The sequence below is a fragment of the Eleutherodactylus coqui genome, chromosome 1 (genome assembly GCF_035609145.1).
Source record: "Eleutherodactylus coqui strain aEleCoq1 chromosome 1, aEleCoq1.hap1, whole genome shotgun sequence".
Taxonomy (NCBI): Eukaryota; Metazoa; Chordata; class Amphibia; order Anura; family Eleutherodactylidae; genus Eleutherodactylus; species Eleutherodactylus coqui.
The window spans coordinates 403,316,704-403,342,083 of NC_089837.1; the positions used below are offsets into that span (position 1 = coordinate 403,316,704).

Here is a 25,380-nt window from a genome sequence, read left to right on the forward strand (position 1 = left end):
TAACTGCTTAATTCCTCTTTTTAAACTAGGCAAAAAGGTGTATCTTTGTTTTTGTTCAGCCTTACAGGAGCAACCAATACAGAAGCAAAGGAAAAACAGCCGGATGTTCTAAATATCTTCTCTGTCGCATCTGGACATCTCTATGAACGCTTTCTAAGGTAAGGATGCAATTTCATACAAATTAAGCAAATTATGGGGCAGATTTACCAATCGTGTCTAATATTCAGACAGTGTGAACTAAAGTTAGGGAAATTTTGGCACACATTGTCTCATCTCAAGCCATACCCATTTTCTGCTAAGTTATGCCCAAATTTTTAACTGGGAATCCTGATCGGTGGACCCCAACGATCAACTACTGATACATTTTGAAGATTTGAGCGAGACAATATATTTTTGTGCTTTTGTTACCATGTTCTGCATCTGAAATTATAATGGGGGCAACTAAACGGAACTGACTGTAGCAGAACAAAGGGAGGGTTTATATCTTTCGGGTTGGTATACGAGGCTATTTTATCAAATGCATATTTTATGTCTTTTACGTGAAGCAAAGTCCACATATTCAGTATATAGCAGAACTTGTTTTTTAAACATTATTTCATGCCCTGCTCAACTTAACACAAAATTAGTAAATGGAGTGTTAATATCTAATGATAACTAACTGAAATGAATATTTTGACACCTCAGCTTTGCAGTTTGTACAATCTTCACCAAAGACTGAAGGATGTGCTAAAAAGCATGATAATGACAAAAAAGAGAGTGAGAACAAGACATAAATTATTAACTAAGTTGTATAATAGTAGACCATGTGTAACTGGCTATTGTATATTAACCCCTTAACGCCATAGGACGTAACTGTACATCCTGGCTGCAGGGTGCTTAACGCCCTGAGGATAGCGCGAGATCCCACGCTATCCGGCAGCGGGTGTCGGCTGTCACCAATAGCCGGCCTGCTGCTGCAGAAGCGGGGGTGCATGAGGACACACTGTTAATACCTTCCCTGCCGCAAGCTATGTAGATCATGGCATGCAAAGGGTTCACAGAGAGAGCGCGCTCCCTTTATGATGTCATTAGACTCTCACAATGAAATCACGGACAACCCGATTGGGTTGTCAGATAAAGGCGTCTTGCTTTGCCATTGCCTATGATTGCTAATACAAGTGATAAGGCATTGCAGGACAGAAGTCCTGCAATGCCTTATCATAGCTAACATAGGTGTGATTGTACAAGTCCCCTGCAGGGATATAAAAAGTGTTGAAAAAAAAAAAAGCTAAAACCAATGTAAAAAAAGAAAAATGTAAAAAAAACATTTTTGTTCTTTCTCCCATGTTAGCATAACATTATTTTTTTAGTTAAAATCCCACATATTTGGTATCCCCAAATCTGTAACGATGCATACAATAAATTGAACACACTTTTTTCCTGTACTGCAAAAAGCGTAAAAAAACGTAAAAACTGAGGCAAAATGCTTATTTTTTTCATTTTGCCTGCCAAAAGACGCAATAAAAGTGATCAAAAAAACCTAATATACCTAAAAATGGTACCAATAGGAAGTACAGCTCATCTCGCAACAAAAAAAGTACTCCCAGAGCTCAGTCCATGGAAAAATAAAAAAGTTATAGGACTTTGAATGCAGCAACTTTAGAAAAAAATAATTTCCAAAAAAGGGTTTTTATTGAGGAAAAGTGGAAAAACCTAAAAAAAAATAAGAATTTTGGTATCGTTTTAATCATACCGACCCACAGAAAAAATGTATTACGTCATTTATGCTGTGTGATTAACTCTGTAAAAAAATGTATGGCAGAATTTATGTGTATTCTCTCCCTGCTATCATAAAAAAAGGAATAAAAGTTTTACAATATAGTTTATGTACCCAAAAACGGCACCAATAAAAACTACAGCTCACCACGCAAAAAACAAGCCCTTATACAGCCGTGTCGACGGCCCCTGTGTAATGTACTAAATCTGATTCTCTAACTTCCTGATGTCGTACAAACATGAAATCTGGCACAGCCATTCTTTAGGTCCTAAGTAGGAAAAGTAAATGGGTCACAACTTGATTATTCAATGCTAAGTGCAAAAGTATTAGCACTCCCTGTGTAATGTACCTAATCAAATTCTCTAACTTCCCAATGTCGTACAAACATTAAACTTAGCGCAACTATTATTTAGGTCCTAAATGGGAAAAGTAAAGGGGTCACAACTATAAGGAGTCGACTATTCAATGTTAATTGCAAAAGTAAGTGCACCCCTATGTAATATACAAGCATGAAATTTGGCTCGAGCGTTCTTTAGGTCCTAACTGAAGAGAGTGGGAGGGGTGGCACATTCTGCAGAGGAACATTGGTACATGTAGCCTGAGGAGGATCTAACGCTTTTCTATATATATACATATTTTATTCCTCGGTTACTCTACAGTAACCTTGACTTCATAAAATTTTCCATGCGAACAACCTGTAAACACCTGTATCAAAATTAACTTGTTATAATATACTCTTTTCATCAGGAGGAAAATCTGAATGACTTTGTGCACAAATAGCCTTATGAGCAGAGCCTTGGACAATGTAATAGTAATGTAATATAATACAAGCACTGTATTGTAATAGTTCACTATGGTCACACAAAATAATAGTGCCTCCTCTTTCATGCACTTCACAGCCACCAACAAAACTCTGACCAACAGCAGAGCAATATTCATAACTCACAGTACTGCCGTTTTTCCTCCACTCTCCTGGTCTCCGTTGCACATATTGTACTTACAGAGTTTCAAGGGTGGAGGCCATTTGGCTTTGGGCCCCCTGCCCCACAGGCTCCATAGAAATTGTGTGCCACCATTGAGTACACCAATGGGAACATTTTCTGGAGCCATTAACTGTGGTTGATAGGTTTGCTGGGGGGGAAGATAATGAATTCCATTTTCTCCATGTTAAATTTTAGGCAGCATGAAGACAAGAAGAATATAACTGACACTCTAGAATTCTGAATAGCGGGGAGGTAACATCTGCACTAGAGAGATATATTTACATGTGAGCAGTGTAAAATTGATAATGAAAGCCTCTGGACTCTGAGCTGTCCTAGGTCAAAGGTATAGATGCAGAAGAGTAGAGGTAGCCATGAGGAACAGCAACACAAGAGTAGACAAGACAAAAAGGGGTTGTGCAAGTGGGAGACACTAAATGTTCTATCTGCAAGCTATGAGGACATCCAGAAGAGGGCCATGTCTGTGATTCCAAGGGTTGAAAGAGTTTGTAACCAGAGCGAATGGACGACCATGTCTCTTAATAAGACCACTCAGTCAGGAAGTGCTTTGCATGATAAATTGTAGATACTTTCTTTGTACCCACTATCTCAACCTGTAGACATAGAAATTGCTTTACAGATGTGAGCCACCTTGGTGCTTCTACCTGCCCAAGAGATGTTGTTTCACATGTTGCCAGTATATCACATCCAAAACTTTAGTTACTGTTGCCGTGAAGCCCATGGGCTAATTCTAACAAAATATGATATGGAGTGAAGTTTTGAATACTGTGTATATAAGATACAAATAAGTAAGAGCAAAACTAAACTTAGACTTGATATTTTAATTAAATGATCCATTGTGACATTGTGAACAGATTGGCAAGAATAGCGTAGGGCAAGGTTAAAAAGTTTCTGAACAGACTGAAGAGAAAATCATTAAGAAGTTGTGCCTGTGACAGAGAAATGTTCAGAGATTTAGTCAGGCAGTGTAAAGAGCAATCTGTTTACAAGGTGGTGTTTTATTCTGTGCTGCTGAACTGTAAGTGTTGCTGAAATGTCTGTATATACTAAAGACAGACTATAATAGATTGTGGATTCTTATATTAGCATGTCTCTCAAAATCCTCCGACTGCTTTGTAAATGGACTGTACATTTTTGGAGAAACTATGAGCAACTGAAAAGACATGCTCATAGGTAAACTGAATTCGATGACAGAATGACCAAATGTAGAAAGTGTATGCAGCTGTTGTCGAGCTCCAGTAAGGTCTAAGGGCAGAGATACATATAAGCTCTTATTATATCATGGATAGAAATGGAGTTGTTGTTTTCCATGACGCCTCAGGCAAGCAGAGCTTTCTTACGTACATTTGCCTATAAATACAACTGTATTTTACCAAGTGCCCAATACCAGTAGGGTGAAGACCCTTGTAACTCAGGGGCAATACATGTTCACAAATCATTTTTTAAAAAAAATCAAAATAAATACACCCCATGTTTTTTTTTTCATTTGATTAAAGGGGTTATTAATAGAGATGAGCGAGCACCAAAATGCTCGGGTGCTCGTTACTCGGAACGAACTTTTCGCGATGCTCGAGGGTTCGTTTCGAATAACGAACCCCATTGAAGTCAATGGGCGACCCGAGCATTTTTGTATTTCGCCGATGCTCGCTAAGGTTTCCTTGTGTGAAAATCTGGGCAATTCAAGAAAGTGATGGGAACGACACAGCAATGGACAGGGCAGGCGAGGGGCTACATGTTGGGCTGCATCTCAAGTTCACAGGTCCCACTATTAAGCCACAATAGCGGCAAGAGTGGGGCCCCCCCCTCCCAAAAACTTTTACTTCTGAAAAGCCCTCATTAGCATGGCATACCTTAGCTAAGCACCACACTACCTCCAACAAAGCACAATCACTGCCTGCATGACACTCCACTGCCACTTGTCCTGGCTTACATGCAGCCAAACCGCCCCCCTCCCCCCCACAGCGCACACCAAAGTGTCCCTGCGCAGCCTTCAGCTGCCCTCATGCCACGCCACACTCATGTCTATTTAGAAGTGCGTCTGCCATGAGGAGGAACCGCAGGCACACACTGCAGAGGGTTGGCACGGCTAGGCAGCGACCCTCTTTAAAAGGGGCGGGGCGATAGCCCACAATGCTGTACAGAAGCAATGAGAAATAGAATCCTGTGCCACCACCATCAGGAGCTGCACACGTGGGCATAGCAATGGGGAACCTATGTGCCACACACTATTCATTCTGTCAAGGTGTCTGCATGCCCCAGTCAGACCGCGGTTTTTAATTCATAGACACAGGCAGGTACAACTCCCTATTGTGAAGTCCCTGTCGACCGACAGCATGGGTGGCTCCCTGGAACCCACCGGCGGAACATAAAAATATCCCATTGCATTGCCCATCACAGCTGAGGTAGTAATGTCATGTTTAATGCAGGTGGGCTTCGGCCCACACTGCATGCCCCAGTCAGACTGGGGTTCTTTACAAGTGGAAACAGATGCATTTATAATTCCCTGTGGACTCACAGCATGGGTGGGTGCCAGGAAGCCACCGGCGGTACATAGAAATATCCCATTGCATTGCCCAACACAGCTGAGGTAGTAATGTCGTGCTTAATGCAGGTGGGCTTCGGCCCACACTGCATGCCCCAGTCAGACTGGGGTTCTTTACAAGTGGAAACAGATGCATTTATAATTCCCTGTGTGGACCCACAGCATGGGTGGGTGCCAGGAAGCCACCGGCGGTACATAGAAATATCCCATTGCATTGCCCAACACAGCTGAGGTAGTAATGTCGTGCTTAATACAGGTGGGCTTCGGCCCACACTGCATGCCCCAGTCAGACTGGGGTTCTTTACAAGTGGACAGATGTAGGTTAAACTCCGTGTGCACCTACAGCATGGGTGGCTCCCTGGAACCCACCGGCGGTACATAAAAATATCCCATTGCATTGCCCAACACAGCGGATGTAACATCAGCTGTAATGCAGGTGGGCTAAAAATTCATTTGATTACACTGTAGGCGAGGGCCCACAAAAATTGCTGTATCAACAGTACTAATGTACATCCAAAAAATTGGCCATGGCCAACCAAGAGGGCAGGTGAAACCCATTAATCGCTTTGGTTAATGTGGCTTAAGTGGTAACTAGGCCTGGAGGCAGCCCAGTTTAACGAAAAATTGGTTCAAGTTAAAGTTTCAACGCTTTTAAGCGCATTGAAACATATTAAAATTGTTTAGAAAAATTATATGAGTGAGCCTTGTGGCCCTAAGAAAAATTGCCCGTTCAGCGTGATTACGTGAGGTTTCAGGAGGAGGAGCAGGAGGAGGAGGAGGAATATTAGACACAGATTGATGAAGCAGAAATGTCCCCGTTTTGGATGGTGAGAGAGAACGTAGCTTCCATCCACGGGTGCAGCCTATGTATTGCTTACGTATCGCTGCTGTCCGCTGGTGGAGAAGAGAAGTCTGGGGAAATCCAGGCTTTGTTCATCTTGATGAGTGTAAGCCTGTCGGCACTGTCGGTTGACAGGTGGGTACGCTTATCCATGATGATTCCCCCAGCCGCACTAAACACACTCTCTGACAAGACGCTAGCCGCAGGACAAGCAAGCACCTCCAGGGCATACAGCGCGAGTTCAGGCCACGTGTCCAGCTTCGACACCCAGTAGTTGTAGGGGGCAGAGGCGTCACGGAGGACGATCGTGCGATCGGCTACGTACTCCCTCACCATCCTTTTACAGTGCTCCCGCCGACTCAGCCTTGACTGGGGAGCGGTGACACAGTCTTGCTGGGGAGCCATAATGCTGGCAAAGGCCTTGGAGAGTGTTCCCCTGCCTGCGCTGTACATGCTGCCTGATCTCTGCGCCTCCCCTGCTACCTGGCCCTCGGAACTGCGCCTTCTGCCACTAGCGCTGTCGGATGGGAAGTTTAACATCAGTTTGTCCACCAGCGCCCTGTGGTATAGCATCACTCTCGAACCCCTTTCCTCTTCGGGAATCAGAGTGGAGAAGTTCTCCTTATACCGTGGGTCGAGCAATGTGTACACCCAGTAATCTGTAGTGGCCAGAATGCGTGTAACGCGAGGGTCACGAGAAAGGCATCCTAACATGAAGTCCGCCATGTGTGCCAGAGTACCTGTACGCAACACATGGCTGTCCTCACTAGGAAGATCACTTTCAGGATCCTCCTCCTCCTCCTCTTCCTCCTCCTCAGGCCATACACGCTGAAAGGATGACAGCCCAGCAGCATCTGTACCCTCAGCAGTGGGCGAAGCTGTCTCTTCCCCCTCCTCCTCATCCACCAGCTTACGGCCGTTGTCACACACGACCATGCCCGGTTGGAGGCTCAGCGGCGCAAGCCAGTGGTCGGTCTGCTCTGTCAGACCCTGCAGCAGTTCGTGGGCCGTGTGCCTCTTCTCTCCTAAGCTGAGTAGTTTCAGCACGGCCTGCTGACGCTTGCCCACCGCTGTGCTGCCACGCCGCGTTACACCGACTGCTGGCGACGTACTGCTGACACATCTTGATTGCGAGACAGAGGTTGCGTTGGAGGAGGAGGAGGAAGGTGCTTTAGTGGAGGAAGCATACACCGCCGCAGATACCACCACCGAGCTGTGGCCCGCAATTCTGGGGGTGGGTAGGACGTGAGCGGTCCCAGGCTCTGACTCTGTCCCAGCCTCCACTAAATTCACCCAATGTGCCGTCAGGGAGATATAGTGGCCCTGCCCGCTTGTGCTTGTCCACGTGTCCGTTGTTAAGTGGACCTTGGCAGTAACCGCGTTGGTGAGGGCGCGTACAATGTTGCGGGAGACGTGGTCGTGCAGGCCTGGGACGGCACATCGGGAAAAGTAGTGGTGACTGGGAACCAAGTAGCGCGGGGCAGCCGCCGCCATCATGCTTTTGAAAGCCTCCGTTTCCACAAGCCTATACGGCAGCATCTGTAGGCTGATCAATTTTGCAATGTGCACGTTTAACGCTTGAGCGTGCGGGTGCGTGGCGTCGTACTTGCGCTTGCGCTCAAACTGTGGCACTAGCGACGTCTGGACGCTGCGCTGAGAGCCATTGCTGGATGGGGCCGAGGACAGCGGAGGTGATGGTGTGGGTGCAGGCCAGGAGACGGTAGTGCCTGTGTCCTCAGAGGGGGGTTGGATCTCAGTGGCAGGTTGGGGCACAGGGGGAGAGGCAGTGGTGCAAACCGGAGGCGTTGAACGGGCATCGTCCCACCTTGTGGGGTGCTTGGCCATCATATGCCTGCGCATGCTGTTGGTGGTGCCTCCCCAGCTGATCTTGGCGCGACAAAGGTTGCACACCACTGTTCGTCGGTCGTCAGGCGTCTCTGTGAAAAACTGCCACACCGTAGAGCACCTTGACCTGTGCAGGGTGGCATGGCGCGAGGGGGCGCTTTGGGAAACAGTTGGTGGATTATTCGGTCTGGCCCTGCCTCTACCCCTGGCCACCGCACTGGCTCGGCCTGTGCCCACACCCTCACTTGGCCCTCCGCGTCCTCGGCCGCGTCCACATCCTCTAGGCCTACCCCTACCCCTCAGCATGCTGTATTACCAGTGATTTGATTTCCCAGGTAGGAAAGAAATTGGCGCAAGGCTGCACTCAACCGTAGCTGGTTGCGTCTGATTTTTGTACGTTGTCCACGCAGCACACACGTACACGGAGACCTTAGGACTGACACAGGCAGGCCAAATATAATTTTTTTCCTTTTTAGCTTAGGGAAGACCCCACTGCGTATATTCAATGAACAAGAAGTTTAATATCTGTGGTGTGGCCCTCAAAAAGTGTCACACAACTATAGTGTAGCAGAGTTATTAACTCTAGCAGAGCAGGTATTTGCCAGTCAGGAAAGACAATGGCGCTAGGCTGCAGTAAAGCGTAGCTGGTTGCGTCTGATTTTTGTACGTTGTACACGCAGCACACACGTACACGCAGACCTTAGGACTGACACAGGCAGGCCAAATATAATTTCTTTTCCTTTTTAGCAAAGGGAAGCACCCACTGCGTATATTCAATGAACAAGAAGTTTAATATCTGTGGTGTGGCCCTCAAAAAGTGTCACACAACTATAGTGTAGCAGAGTTATTAACTCTAGCAGAGCAGGTATTTGCCAGTCAGGAAAGACAATGGCGCTAGGCTGCAGTAAAGCGTAGCTGGTTGCGTCTGATTTTTGTACGTTGTACACGCAGCACACACGTACACGCAGACCTTAGGACTGACACAGGCAGGCCAAATATAATTTCTTTTCCTTTTTAGCAAAGGGAAGACCCCACTGCGTGTATTCAATGAATAATGTATGTCTTCTGGCCCTGCCTACACAATTCTATCCCTGTAGTATTAATGCCGGGTGCAATGCTCTGCACAGCCGGTTTTGAGAAAGAAAAAAAATATGCAACACTGCTAACAGCAGCCTGGACAGTACTGCACACGGATAGAAGTGGCCCTAGAAAGGACCATTGGGGTTCTTGAAGCCTACACTAACTCCTAACACTCTCCCTGCCTAACCCCCACTTCTGTCCCTATTGCTGGGCGCAATGCTCTGCAGATCCAATTTTGGACAAAAAAAAAAAAAATTACTGTGCTAACGCAGTACTGCACACTAGTAGATGTGGCCCTGAGAAGTGCCGTTGGGGTTCTTGAAGCCTACACTGACTCCTAACGCTCTCCCTACAGCAGCACCAGCAGCAGCACTTTCCCTCAGCTAAGTCACAAGGCATGTGTGGCGAGCCGCGGGAGGGGCCGATTTATATACTCGGGTGACATCTGATCGCCCCAGCCACTCACAGCAGGGGGGTGGTATAGGGCTTGAACGTCACAGGGGGAAGTTGTAATGCCTTCCCTGTCTTTCAATTGGCCAGAAAAGCGCGCAAACGTCTCAGAGAGGAAACTAAAAGTAACCGGAACACCGCGTGGTACTCGTTACGAGTAACGAGCATCCCGAACATCCTAATATTCGCACGAATATCAAGCTCGGACGAGTACGTTCGCTCATCTCTAGTTATTAAGTTCTAAGTTACTGATAGCCCATCCTTTTAATAAGTTGATCCGCAAGGGTCCCTGCCAATCTATTATTGAAGTCCTATCCTGAGGAGTGGCCATCAATAGTTTATAGACGTACAACCCCTTTAAGAAAATGCATATAACAATTAAAGAGGTAATGCCTTAAACAGTCCTAATCTAAACTTTAAAAAGTTAATATACAAAGTGAGCCACAAAAATGAGCCCAGCTCCACACTCTTATGAAAGCTGTCCAAAAGAAAATCTGTGTTGCCTGTAGCAACCAATCACAGCGCAGCTTTCATTTTACCTCAGCAGTATAAGGCCTCATGTCCACGGCAAAATAACATTTTAAATCCGCAGCGTTTCTCCCGCAGGCGTGACCCGTGCCCCATAGGGATGCATTGGACACCCGCAGGTAGTTAAATACCTGTGGATGTCATTTTCCCTGAGGCACGAATTGCATGTGCGGGAAAACACCCGCAGCATGCCCCATTTTAGTGCAGGTCTCCCGCAGGCTTCTATTGAAGCCTATGGAAGCCTTCCGGATCCGTGGCACACCCGCAGCTGAACGTCTGCTCTCCGGCGCGGGAGAGCAGGAGTTTAAAAAAAATAGTGCACAGCGCATGCGTGCCGAGCACATCCGCCGGTCTGCAGAAAGAAGATCTGGCCGCAACGGAGGGCAGATCCGCAGCATCCAGACAGGTAAGTAATTCTTCTTTTTAGGCCTCATGTCCGCGGAAAAGGAGGGACCCGCTGCGGGATTCTGCATGGAGAATCTGCGGCGGGCCTGATTTTCCCTGTGGACATGAAGCTTAAAAAATGAAAGCAGGACTGTAATTGCTTGCTATTGGCAACAAAAATTACAGGGGAAGTTGGTAAGTTTTCGATTTTTAATTACAATAGTATTCATCTACAGGCGCTGAAGAACGCTTGTGCAAAATTTCACTCAAATCGAACTAGAACTGTGGATTTGTATACGACACAAACAAACATTTTGTGTTTTATATATAACCTACTAGCTTACCCGTCGCGCGTTGCTGCGAAGACAGACATACATACATACATTTGTTTTTATATATCTAGTGTAGTAATTCCAAAAGGACAGACAGACAGACAGACATACATTCTTTTATATATATATATATATATATATATATATATATATATATATATATATATATATATATATATATATATATATATATATATATATAGATGACATCAGGAAGTGAGAGAATTAGATTCCGTACGCAAACTCTGGACGCTAATTCTTTGGCGCTTAGAATTGAATAATCGAGTTGGGACCCATTAACTTTTCCTAGTTATGACATAATCAATGGTCGTGCCAAATTTCAATTTTCTATGACATTGGGAAGTGAGAAAATTAGATTCTGTGCGTAAAATTTACCCGTCGCGTGTTGCTGCGAAGACCGACATACATTCGTTTTTATATATCTAGATAACAACCAATCACAGCACAGCTTTCAAGTTACCTCAGTGGTATAATATATAACAACCAATCACAGCGCAGCTTTCATGTTACCTCAGCAGTATAATATATAGCAACCAATCACAGCACAGCTTTCATGTTACCTCAGCAGTATAACAAATAGCAACCAATCACAGCACAGCTTTCATTTTACCTCAGCATTCTCAATATCCAGCAATTGTCTTGTGAAACGTTCGGTGGATGCATTATTTTGTAGTTGAACACACTTACTTGTAATGCCTTTTGCTTTCGTGCTTGAGATGGAAATCAAACGATCTTTGTCTGGGGAGCATAACTGTCGACGATGCTCGCACGCGCGCCACCTATCGTAGGATAGTTGTACTATGCCAGTAATCTTCCCAGGAGTCAACAACTTCCCAAAGTTTCATGGCGATCGGATGAATGGTGTAGTAATGCATAAAGAACAGACAGACAGTCATTCATTTTTATATATATATATATATATATATATATATATATGAGAGAGAGATATTTATAGATGACACTGGAAAGTGAGAGAATTAGATTCCCTACGTAAAATTTGGACGCTAATTCTTTTGCGTTTAGAATTGAATAATCGAGTTGGGACCCACTAACTTTTCCTATTTATGACCTAATCAATGCTCGTGCCAAATTTCAAGTTTCTATTACATTGGGAAATGAGAGAATTAGATTTCGTACGTAAAATTTGGACGCTAATTTTTTTGCGCTTAGAATTGAATAATCGAGTTGGGACCCTTTAACTTTTCCTATTTATAACATAATCAATGCTCGTGCCAAATTACATCGGGAAGTGACAGAATTAGATTCCATACGTAAAATTTGGACGCTAATTCTTTTGCGCTTAGAATTGAATTATCGAATTGGGACCCATTAACTTTTCCTATTTATGACATAATCAATGCTCATGCTAAATTTGAAGTTTCTATGACATTGGAAAGTGAGAAAATTAGATTCTATACGTAAAATTTGGACGCTAATTCTTTTGCGCTTAGAATTGAATAATCGAGTTGAGAACCATTAACTTTTCCTATTTATGACATAATCAATGCTCGTGCCAAATTACATCGGGAAGTGAGAGAATTAGATTCCATACGTAAAATTTGGACGCTAATTCTTTTGCGCTTAGAATTGAATTATCGAATTGGGACCCATTAACTTTTCCTATTTATGACATAATCAATGCTCATGCTAAATTTGAAGTTTCTATGACATTGGAAAGTGAGAAAATTAGATTCTATACGTAAAATTTGGACGCTAATTCTTTTGCGCTTAGAATTGAATAATCGAGTTGAGAACCATTAACTTTTCCTATTTATGACATAATCAATGCTCATGCTAAATTTGAAGTTTCTATGACATTGGGAAGCGAGAAAATTAGATTCCGTACGTAAAATTTGGACGCTAATTCTTTGGCGCTTAGAATTGAATAATCGAGTTGGGACCCATTAACTTTTCCTATTTATGACATAATCAATGCTCATGCTAAATTTTAAGTTTCTATGACATTGGTAAGCGAGAAAATTAGATTCCGTACGTAAAATTTGGACGCTAATTCTTTGGCGCTTAAAATTGAATAATCGAGTTGGGAACCGTTAACTTTTCCTATTTATGACATATCAATGCTCGTGCCAAATTTCATGTTTCTACGACATCGGGAAGTGAGAGAATTAGTGGCAATGATGGAAATCCGAACAATCTATGTGGGGGGGGGCGTAACTGTCGACGCTCGCACGCGCGCCATTTATCATAGCATAAATGTACTATGCCTATAATCTTCCCAGGAGTGTACTCAACAACTTCCCAAGTTTCATGGCGATCGGATGAATGGTGTAGTAGCGCATAAAGGACAAACAGACACGCAGACAGACAGACACACACGCATACATTCAATTTTATATATATATAGATATGTGGAAGTGATCATGCATAAAATGGACCTAGATAAATTGGAAATCGGGGTGAAAATTAATGGCAGAAACATCAACAATCTCCTTTATGCAGATGACACAACTCTGCTTGCAGAAAAAGAAGCTGGTCTGAAGCAGCTTAATGGTAAGATTAAAACTGAAAGTGAAATAATGAGCCTCTACCTGACTTTAAAGAAGACTAAAATTATGACAACTGCAAAAAATGGCCAAATTCAAATCTAAATCGTCAATGAGGCCATAGAATGTGTGTGAGACTTCATCTTCCTTGGTTCAAAATTTGACCAGACGGGAGAATCTATGCCAGAGATGAGGCGTAGTATAGCATTGGAGTGAAGCGCAATTCTAAACATGGACAAAATCTAGATGCAGGATAGTGCAAACCATCATTTTCCCCATAGCCATGTATGGATGTGAAAGCTGGACTGCGAAAAAAGCTGAAGGAGGATTGATGTGTTCCAGCTGGTGTGCTGGCGAAAGCTGCTATGTATACCCTGGACAGCAAGAGTAACAAACAGAGGAGTCCTGAATGGTATAAGACCCGATATATCACTGGAGGGCAAGATGACCTGCTCAGGCTCACGGATTTTGGCTATGTAATGCGAGCACAGACACTAGAAAAATTTTTAATGTTTGGACAGTGGCAAAAGAAGACCTGGTTACAAAAGAACATGATGGCTGATACTGTCAAAGCAGATACTGGCATGGATATCACACAACTGAAAGAAGCAGTGCAAAACTGACAAACATGGAGGGAGCTCGCCTTTAGGGTCGCCAAGGGTCGTGAACGACTAATCAGCTAGCAACCACGACCTATAAGATAAGCAATCACAGCCACTCTGCCACACTCGACGCTCTCCTTCCTTCCAGTAGTGCTGTCCCTGCAGGTGAGAGATGTGCTGGGCCCCTGGGCTGCGGACACTTCTGGATTTGGGCAGAGACTTTTGGCTGCCACCAGGCTCCTGGCTACAATAACTTTAAATCAGGAGCTTCATTAATTCTCTAATACCTACCTCTAATTTAACTATGGAACTTACCACTTTGAAAAATTATGCCTTGCATCAGAGGGGGAGAGAGCGGGAGGCCTAGTACCGGGTTGGGTTGGGAGCTGGCGCTCGGTGGATCGTTCTCTGGAGAGCTTTGGACCAAATCCAACACCATGTCATATAAAATGTCTACATCCTGTAGAATGCAAAAACTTTATTTCAAAATTGCATCATAGTGGTACAGGACTCCTGAGAAATTGCACAGACTTTTCCCACCAGCCTCAGATCTGTGCTGGAGATGTCTTGAAAATGTGGGTTCAGTGATACGCATCTGTTGGGAGTGCCTTCTTATAGCACCCCGCTGGAGGGATATCTCTAGACTCTACAGCACCATAAGCCATTTCTCACTAGACATCACTCCACATATGTTTGCTTTCCATGTTTCTGGGCTCACTCTCAAAATTAAAAAAAAAAAGCTTCTTAAGCACTTTGTAATAGCAATGCGCCAAATTGTTCATAGATACTGGAAACAACCAAAATAGTGTGAGTTGAGGCCATGGATTAATTGCAACACTTGGAGGAACTCAGATGTTCTGATTTTTCCACCAGTCTCTTGGGCTTTTATTCCACATGGTCATTGTGGCTAGACTTTCGCAATTCAACTTCCTTTGCTGGTTGAGTGCTAGACGGCACTGTGTAGTGGACAACATAAACATGAATGGGTCTGTCAGAACACCACTCTACTTATTCTTATTTGCTCTATTTTTATCTTCTCCTTTCCCTTGTTGACACCTACATTCCCTTTTTAGAGTATGTTACATTTTGCTAGGGATATGTGTTTATTATTTTAGTTGGTCTCCCTGGAGGGGTGTCCCGGCAGATGGGGTTTTTTACTCTTATGGGTGTGGGCTGGGTCACTCATTCAGGGTAGGCCTGATATATTATATAACCCGCAGACAGCCGCGCGACTGATCGGCGCTATTATCCCTTTAAATGCTGCTGTCCTTTAAATGCCACTGCCATAGCATTACATCATACTGCGATCTAAGCAACGCAAGTTGTGGTTCCCTAGGGACATAAAAAAAAAAAAGTAAAAACAAGATAAATAAAGTTTTACAAATTGTAAAAAAAAAAGTCATAAAAGTTTAAATCACCCCCTTTTTCCCATATTTATAATAAAAGAATCTAAATCCTAAAACAAAAATACATATTTGGTATTGCCGCGTCCATAAAAGTCTGATCTATCAAAATCATTTATTATTTACCCTGCACAGTGAAAGTCGTCTGAGAAAAAAACCCCGCCAGAAATGAACTTTTTCAGTCACCCTGTCTCCCAGAAAAAACGCAATAAAAAGCGATCAAAAAGTCGTATGTATTCCAAATTGGTACTATTGGAAACTACAGGACATCTTGCAAAAAATAAGCCCTCGTTCAACTACATTGACGGAAAAATAAAAAAGTTATTGCGCACACAAGATGACCACAGAAAATAATTGAAAAAAATCAACTGTCTGAAAAAAAAATTGTAGTATAGTAAAAAAAAAACTATACTAGTTTGGTATCGTAGCAATCGTACTGACCCATAGAATAAAGTTATCATGTCGTTTTTGTTGCAGTTTGTACGCCGTAGAAACAAGACGCACTGAAAGATGGCAGAATGTAGGTTTTTTTTTTTCATTTTACTCCACTTAGAATTTTTTAAAAGTTTTTCAGTACATTATATGGTACTTTTAATAGCACCATTGAAAACTACAACTCGTCCCGCAAAAAACAAGCCCTCATACAGCGACGTCTATGGATAAATAAAGGAGTTACGATTTTTTTAAAGGGGGGAGCAAAAAACAAAAATGGAAAAAAAAGGGGGCCACGTCATAAATAGGGTTAAGGGGTTAAAGCTTATTAAATATATTTCTTTTATATTTACCACGTCATTGTTTGTATGTTGCCTCAACAATGCTGTAACCAATACAAACCTTTTAAACATAACTGAATAAAATCATCAAAAAGATTTATGTACCCAAAAATGGTACCAATAAAAAAATAAGCCAGCACAACAGCCCATAAAAGGAAAAATAAAAAAAATGGGGTACAGATTATAGTGACAGAAAGCAATTTACTTAAAAAGAAATGTTTTATTTTTTTTAAGTAGCGAAAGAAACTAAAGAAATTTGGTATCACCAAATTGTATTGACCCGTAGAATAAATTGGACATATTTTTACTGCCATAAAAAGAAAAGTTCGAAAAAGGCAACATTTTATGTTTTTTGTGCATTTCATCCTACCTAAAACAACCACCAAAAATATTATCGTAGGGAAGGAGTCAATGGTCTTACAAGATTTTGGTAAAACTACAGCTTCCAGCATACCTTGAAGGTCTGCAACTGTCAGGGCATACTGGAAGTTCTAGTTCTATCAAATCTTAATAAGACCTGTAGAAAATAGAGCCGGACACAAAACCACCATATCATAAGAATATGATAACAATAATACAAAGTGTCACACCAGTATAAATGGCAGCACGAATATAAATTAACAACTAAAAAGGGCACAAAACTGCAATATTTTATTGAAAATACATTAAAAATTTCTAAAAAAAAGATGAGCCAGCATTGGAAAAACAGTGAGCCATGGGTGAAGCCAAGACAAATATATCAATATATTACCCACAAGAGGTTATACATAGCACTTGCACTTTAATAGATATTCTAAGTAATAAAGCAGCATATATAGAAAATAGTGTGGATGTATGTGCAAAAATATAATAAGGGAGAAATTCCTAACTTTGTTATCTGGGGCACCTCACAGCATGGCGTGGGCCCCTATGTACGTTTCACGTATATGCCTTTGTCTGCGATCTTTTAATATACTATTTTTTATGTGTTTTAATATGGCATTTTTGAACACTGAAAAATTCCATATAAAATCTCCACAGATTGTACAAAAATATTCTGACTGAATTACAACTCCCAGCATGGCCTGACAGTTACAGACCGATGGCAAGCTGGGAATTGTAGTGATGGGCTAAGCCTGACCTTTGGCAGAGCCAAAGAAAGAAAGCATAAATCAATCAGTAACATAGAATAAGTCAAATCAGTACAGGAACATGTAACTATGCTTGGCTGAATGAAGACAATGTCCATCTAGTTCAGCCTGTTTCACACATCCCCCTCCCTTCCTTGTTGGTCCAGAGGAAGGCAAAAAAAAAAACTCCAAGCTCTAAAGTGTGTTCTGCTGGTCATATTTATTTCACACAGCCAGGCTCAAAAAAGAACACACATTACGGCTCACCCAGTTAGTAAGGGAAATTAGTGATAAAGAAACGACAAACAAGTCCCGACCAGTTGCCGCTCTCAAAGCCGAAATCTCGGAACTTCGACACACAATTCTAGAAGTTCTGAATCAAAAAGCTCTCTGTAGAAGGGATAAGTTTAAAGCTGGCTATTATGAATACGGCGATAGGAGTGGCAGGTGGTTCGCCAGTGCACTCCACCCTAGGATGGCTCACCCACATATACGCTCCATAAACACCTCAGGGGAGAGACAGGTTCGCTCCCCGCAGGAGATCCTGGAGGGCTTTTGTTTATTCTACTCCAAACTCTACAATATCCCAGGACCCTGGGGTTCACCGAATATCCAGAGTCAACAGGCTACAGGGGAATACTTGGACTTCAATGCTCCAGGACATCTTTCTCCATAAAAGTCCCAAGCTCTAGACCAGGATCTTGATGCGGAGGAGTTTGCACAAGTATTACAGGGAATTAAGGTGGGGAAGAGCCCGGGACCAGATGGGTATTCCCCCAGAGTTTATAAGACATGTGGGAATCTGGTCTCTGACTTGCTCCTACAGGCCTTCAATTCAGTCTCCCGAGGCTTTCCCCTTCCCTCCCCAGGCACTCCAGGCACATATTGTTCTGATACCTAAGCCAGGCAAGGACCCCCTGCCGTGTGGCAATTAACGCTTAATCTCACTCATTAATTGCGATCCCAAAATATTCTCAAAAATGTTGACGAATAGATTGAACTTCTTGATCCTATGTCTTATACATGGAGCCCTGGTGGGCTTTGTCCCGGGCAGGAAGGCAAGGAATAACAACATTAAGACCTTATCCATGATAGCTTGGGTTCGCAGAGGAAAACATTCCCTATGTCTGTTGTCCGCTGAAGCAGAAAAAGCATTTGACAGCATCAACTGGAGATTCCTTGAGGTGACCCTCCTGAAACTGGGCCTCGGGTCTAGGGTGCTCTCCTGGATTATGGCATTGTATCGCGGCCCCTCTGCACAGGTCAGGGTTAATGGTAGATTATCCACCACCTTTGAGATCAAGAATGGCTCATGACCCTGTAAATTTTAGTGATGGAGGCATTGGCTAATGCCATTAGAAGTAACCCCTCAATACAGGGTATACAGGTTGAGGAAATGAAACATAAAATTTCACTTTTTGCAGACTATCTACTGGTATATATCCCCAACCCTCGAGTGGGCCTCCCCGATATCATGCAAGAGTTTGCCATTTTTGGGGAACTCAGCAATTATATAGTGAATGCACAAAAATTAGTGATGATCAAGATCTCAATCCCACAGAGAGAGGTGTCAGACTTGGCAGCGGCCTTCCCATTTCTTTGGGAATACAATGCAATCAAATACCTGGGAGTTCAGATTCCAGAGGACGTAGCCTAGATATATGATCTAAACTACAAGCCACTTTTGTCGACCCTGGGAAGGGAACTGAAGGGTTGGGAAGGGAACTGAAGGGTTGGGCAGGGGTCCCTATGTCATGGTTCGGTAGAATGAGTGCGATTTAAAATGGGTGTCCTTCCGAGGTTGCTATATATTTTCCAGACTGCACTGTGCTGTCCATAAGAGAGAGGGGGGGGGGGTATAGATTGCGAGGCCTGATACTTAAATTTATATGGAAGGGAGGATCTAGAAGACTTAGCTATAAGAGTCTAACTAAGCAGAAAGAGCGGAGCAGAGTGGGCCTCCCTGATCTTCGATTGTATCATAAGGCGGTGATAGGAACTTGCATATTGGATCTGTTCCGTCATGGGTCAGATAAATCATGGGTGTCCATAGAAAGGGAGAGCAACCCCTTTGAGACGCTGGGGGCTTTTTGGGTCCTGGGGAAGGTCAACAGGGAGAGGATGGAGGCATCGGCCGTGATGGTCACGCTACTCAGAGGCTGGCGGGGAGGATGCGGAATCTCTATCCCGGGGCCTCACACTCTATTAGTTGGGAACACACAGCTCCCCTCAACGTTGGACTTATGCAGCCTGGGGTTTATGCCAAGGAGGGGTGGAGGCCATGGTGGGTGAGTTGATGGGACTGGGGGGCTTGCGACCCCTGACAAATTTGTGTGGAGTGCAAGAGATGCCCCTGGGCTCAATATCTCCAGATACGCAGTTTTGGGGGGAAAATAAGGCCTGAACAGGGATGGAACATGAGGCTCACTTCTTTGAGAAACTGTGCTGTGCCTCAGAGGCTCAGACACACGGTCTCATTGCTTTACAACCAATTGCGAGAGGAGCGTCTGGATGGTCACCTTACCAGGTGGATAGGGCGTGGGAGGAGGCACTAGGCAGGTCCTTCTCCAGAGAGCTCTGGGATAAAGCCTTTCAGTTAATGCATAAGATGTCCATATCTAGCAAGCTCCAAGAGCTAGATTTCTAAATTATTTTGCAATGGTACATGACTCTGGAGAGGCTGCAGAGTTTTTTTCAGTCAGCCTCGGATATCTGCTGTCGTTGCCGGGCTGAAGTGAGTTTGATGCTTCATATTTGGTGGGAATGCCCCATGGTAGCACTCATATGGCAAGATGTGAGGCTACTATTCAAGAAAGTGAGCAGAGAGCCACTAGTCCTGACACCAGAACTGGCGCTGTTGTCCATCCATTCCAGCAACGCCTCATCGCTCAAAACAGGATTATTGAAATTCTTTATCATGGTGACGAGGCAGATAATACCCAGGTTTTGGAAGCAAGAGTGTAGACCTACCCAGGAGTGCCTGGGTGGGGGCGATGGATGAGATTAAGCGCATGGAGGGGCTGAAACTTGCGGACGATGAGGCGAGGTACTAGGGCTTCTAGCACACGTGGGCTGTTTGGACAGATATATGGAATAACCCTTGTTCACCAGATAGCTACAAGATGGCACTTGTGAGTAAATTGATCAGATACTATACAGAGACGGCTGCCCAGGAGTCACCACCTGAATTTTCCCCCCTTTCCTCCTTCCTTTTTTTTCCTGACCCATTCTTTCCCTATATGTGTGATTTGTGTGTTTATCGTGTATTATGTTATAGACCAGAATATAACGTTTTGGGGTTTATAATTCAATTCAGTAAAGTCTATTTGGCAAAGCCATTGATACTCTCAACTGTATTGTATATGATGTCGACAGAAAATTAATAAAAATTTATTGAACGGAAAAAAAGCAACAAGCCAATTTAGCTCATTTGGAAGGAAAAAATTCCTTCCTAACTCCATAATGGCAGCCAGAGTAATCCCTGGATCAACATTTGAGATCAACAACCCCACGGGCCACCAAATATCTATATCCTGTAATATCATAGCGCTGTAGAAAAACATCTAGTCTCCTCTCAAACTCCTCTATGGATTTTGCCATCGCCACCTCCTCAGGCAGAGAGTTACAGTTTCACTGTGTAAAGTTAAGAACCTCCTTCTGCGTTGGTGATGAAACCTGCTTTCTTCTAGACGTAGAGGATGTCCTCTTGTTACCATCGCAGTCCTGGGTATAAACAGATCATGGGAGAGATCTTTGTATTGTCCCCTCATGTATTTATGCATATTTATTTGATCACCCCTCAGCCGTCTTTTTTCCAAGGTGAATAGTCCCAGTTTTCATAGCCTCTCTGGGTATTCCAGTCCTCTCATTCCATTTATTAATTTAGTTGCCCTTCTTTGAACCCCATCAAGCACTGCAACTCCAGTTAAATCATGAACATGGGACTGGTTCATCCAAATAACTCTGCTACTCTCCCTCCCAGTCCTACTAAGGGTCCTTTTACATATAACAAGTGTTGGGCAAATGTCCCTGTGATGCCTACTCTGCACAGGAGTGAGCATTGCTGGATCGCTGACAGCGCAGCCAGCAGGAAGGCGGGGCGTCTGTAGGAGATTTCTCTCCCCGCACTTCCCCACTCCTTTCCATTCACTGTAAGCAGCGGCTGTTCAGTACTGAATGGCTGCTGCTTACGCCAAATGACGTCTCTCTGCAGCACCAGAAAAAGAACAAGTATGGCCGTCTTCTTCCTGCAGTAAGGGCTCAGTCACACGGGCGCATCGACACCTGTGTACGGGTGCCGATGCGCCCATGTGACTAAGCCCTCAAAGAGAATGTGGAAGGTTTAACAATAATAGTTTATTCAAATCAAGTGCTAATCAAGTATAGTGATGAATAATGGTCCTTTTGTAAATTATATCTCTATACAAAGGATAATAGCTATATGCAAATGATAAAGATTGCAGCTTACAACACATCACAAGGTATAAAGATTGCAAATTACATCACATTATCATCTATATATAAAGATTACAACTTACATCGCATCACTGGAAGGTTGCAAATTCTGTTTTGACAGAGAACCTTCTCCAGGAATTTACCTTGCATCAATGGGAGGTAGCATCATCTGACTTGTATATCAGCAGCTGAAGAAGCCTGCTTCCAAACGGCGCCAAGACAGAGAAATTCTCCAGGAATTGTACTGACGAGTAGGGCACCCCCTTATTAATCTGAATGCCTTCTGTTTTGGTTCTGAAAAGTAAAACTTTTAAATCATCTTAGCAAAAAATGCCTATGTGTTAATTTTCTAGTCTTCATAACAGACTGTTGACATTTTCTGCATGAGACAGAATATAAAAGTATGCAATCTTTTATCTACAACAGTTGATTCTGCTCCCAGACACACGATAACATGACTCTGTATTGTGTGCTAACTTACTCCCCTAAGACGTACACATCTTCATTTTATTACACAGCCATATATACCTTCTTAAACCAGGACTTTAGCTTTCTGCCTAGGACAGAAAATAACTATTTAGTTCGTATACGCCAGGATAAGGAAAATAGGAGTCTAAATAATCACGCAATCGGCATATTCCTAAAATACACTCATTGTGGAAAAAAACTGAAACACCTAGAAGGTGCCATCACTCCAGCTGTGGGGGTAGTATGCCACTCCACAGCAAAGGCAGGATTGAGGTGCTCACCTCTACGTCTCCAGAGATGAACATTGCCGTCATGAGTGCCCAAACTAAACCTGGTTTCGTCACTGAAGACAACTCGTGTCCACTCCGAAGCAATCTAGGTTCATCATTCACAACACTGCTGCAAGCAGATGTGTGGTGGGTGTCAAAGGCAGTATGCGTAATGGTCCAATGGACCAAATGTCCTTCAGCCAAGCGCCAGGAAATAGTTCTGAGAAACACACTGGCCTGTAACAATAGTGCCATCTGTCTCTGGATGCCAGTCAACAAAACAGTTGGAGCTACATGCGCTTTTCAGATGGGCAGAGGATTCTTCACACATTCACTGGTCCCTCAAGATAGTATATGTTGTGGCAGCATAAATGGTGCAGATGGCTTCAGTTAAAAAAGAGCCTTTATTGTTCCATTGATAGACATACAGGCAATGTTTCGACTAACATAGGTCTTTATTGAGTCGCTATCACTTAAAACAGAGCAGTAGCTCCATGCTCCGGATGACATCCACTGTTCCCAACACTTCCTAAGAGTCTGGTAAGATTGGTCCAGGTGGGGGGAAATTTGTACATACAACCATCCAGCTTCTCACATTCCAATAATGCGCCCCTCTCACACTCTATTAACTGGGCAAAATTTCTTTGTTGCTAGAAGCGTCTAGTGCTCAACAAGCTCTACACAAGCCGAAAAAGAGGTCACTGCACATGTGGAGCCTCTGAGAGCCTTTTTATAGGCCAAGGGTGGCAAGACCGTTCATCTAATCCCGACACACCTCTAATCATTTGCATATCTGTTGTGATGTAACTGTATGCGGAGTTCTGCAGCAAAAAAACACTTCTAGATGCTTGATTTTTTTTACAAAGCGTGTGTATGAACTAAAGCACATCCAAAATGGAGATGCAATGTAATTACTATTTATCTATGATTGAAAAATATGAAATACATAATATGTTGAACCTCTTGTACAAACCAATAAATCAAATATAACCCCTGTCATTTTAGTATTAACCAAATATTTGGCTTTCTAATTTAAAGCCCCGCTGGGTAATGACCAGGTTGCTTCTATCTGCGATGTGAAGGAATAATTTTCAGCTGAAATGAGAGCAAGAAAAAAAACGATGGGCAATACTCTGCCCTCTCTACAATGAAAAGCAGTTCTCGCTGTAGCTTTGAGTTATAAAATTTATTTATTATCTACCATGTTAAGGTAGGGAAATGAGCATATATGCTCGAATGCCTTGCATTTCAAGGTCACCCAATCTTTTGTAGCTTAAAAAGATGAATTCATAAGCTGAGCTTGTGTTGTAAAATGACAATATTATTGGGTATGCCAGAATACATCATGCGAGCATTTAATCAAAAGATGATTAAGTTATATTTCAATCTTTTCTCCTTCAGATAGTTGTAGTTAAATTTTACCTTGTTACGTGCTCCATATTTACAAGCAAAGAGGCTGAAATATCTGTACTATGAAACCGAAGCCTCAGTGCTACTCATTACTGCATCATGTGTATTTTATACACACACCAATGAACCTTCACATTAATACCACTGACAGGTGAAGTGCATAACATTAATAATCTCATTACAAGGGCACCTGTCAAAGGATGGGACATATTACTCAGCAAGTGAACAGTTAATTGTTGAAGTTGATGTGTTGGACGCAAGAAAAATGTGTAAGAGTAAGAATCTGGATGATTTTGACAAGATATATTGTGATGGCTAGATGAGTCAGAGTATCTCCAGAATGATATCTTGTGTGGATATGCTTTGGTTAGTACCTACTACAATGTTGCACAAGAAAGGACAACCAGTAAAATGGCAACAGGGTAAAAAGGTTCAAAGGCTTATTGATATACATAAGGAGTAATGAGCTGGACTAGAGAATGCCACAAAAAAATTCCCCAGAGGCTACTGTCACTAGCTTGTGTTCTTCTAGAAATGGTTGTAGGGTATTTTGTTCTCTGATGTCTTTTGCCTAACATGCCAACGTCCATGTGTTCAATGAAGAAGAAAACGTGACTCGTCAGAGAAGGCCACCCTTTGCCTCTCTGCAGTGGTCCAATTCCGATACTGCCATGCAAATTGAAGCCTTTTCTCCCGATGCACCTTTATTAGCACAGGTGCTCTAATCATCCATATGCTTCAGAGCCCCATACACAGTAGGATTTGCTGAACTGTCGTTTTGAGTAAAAGCTTCCACCTTTGGCTCGAAAGCCAGTAGTCATCCCTTTTACAACCCTGATAAATCGCTCCTTTTACCCATGACAATAATGAGTGATATGTGAGCAAGCAGCCTATCACACACATTATACACAAAGCCAGCCCATGACATGTCTCTTCGTTCCTGGACTTACCCGCTGCTGAAATTGAAAGCAGTCATAATGTGACTCAACTGTATCTGTGCATATGCATGTATATATGAAGATTAGTTTGGGATCGCCCAGGATAGGTACTACAGGTCATGTCCTTACTTCAAGCAATCTGGACACACATCTTCTAACTCAATGTAACTTTTTTATCTTCATCTTAGGACTCTTTCACACGGGCTACAAAATCTTGCTACAGAACGCATGTACGTGAAGCCCATGGCTTCCAATGGGTTCTTCCAGCCTACAAAGCATCTCTCATGTGAAAGGAACCCATTGGAAACCATGAGCTTCCTCATATACATGCGTTTTGTAGCCAATGGGAAAGAAGCTAAAGTGAAGCGATACAAATATCAGCCACTCCAGATAGTAGTGTAAAAAATAAAATCTGTCTCTAACTGAACATAAACAGTCCTTACTACTGACTGGTGGGCTACCCCGATTCCAACCTCACCACAAAACAAGTCCAGATAACTGTTTCATACTCGCACACGGTTTTCACAGTATACAAGCTCTCAAAGCTGTGGAAGTCTGTGTCTCCAGAGCAGAGAGGGTGAGCACTTTTCCTCTGCCCTTTTACATCCACCCACTGTAACAACTAATTAATCAATTATCTATGCAGGTGACCCTGCTGCCTGACAGAAT

General features: G+C 43.2%; 1 protein-coding gene across 2 annotated transcripts in view; it reads left to right on the plus strand.

Annotated features, from left to right (window-relative positions):
- The window catches only part of UGGT2 (UDP-glucose glycoprotein glucosyltransferase 2), a 268,510-nt gene that overhangs the window by 222,625 nt on the left and 20,505 nt on the right, over positions 1-25,380 (plus strand). For both annotated transcript variants that reach the window (XM_066580528.1, XM_066580538.1), the window contains exon 32: positions 60-158. In XM_066580528.1, the coding sequence (XP_066436625.1) occupies positions 60-158 (99 nt within the window). The remainder of the gene's footprint in view (positions 1-59; positions 159-25,380) is intronic.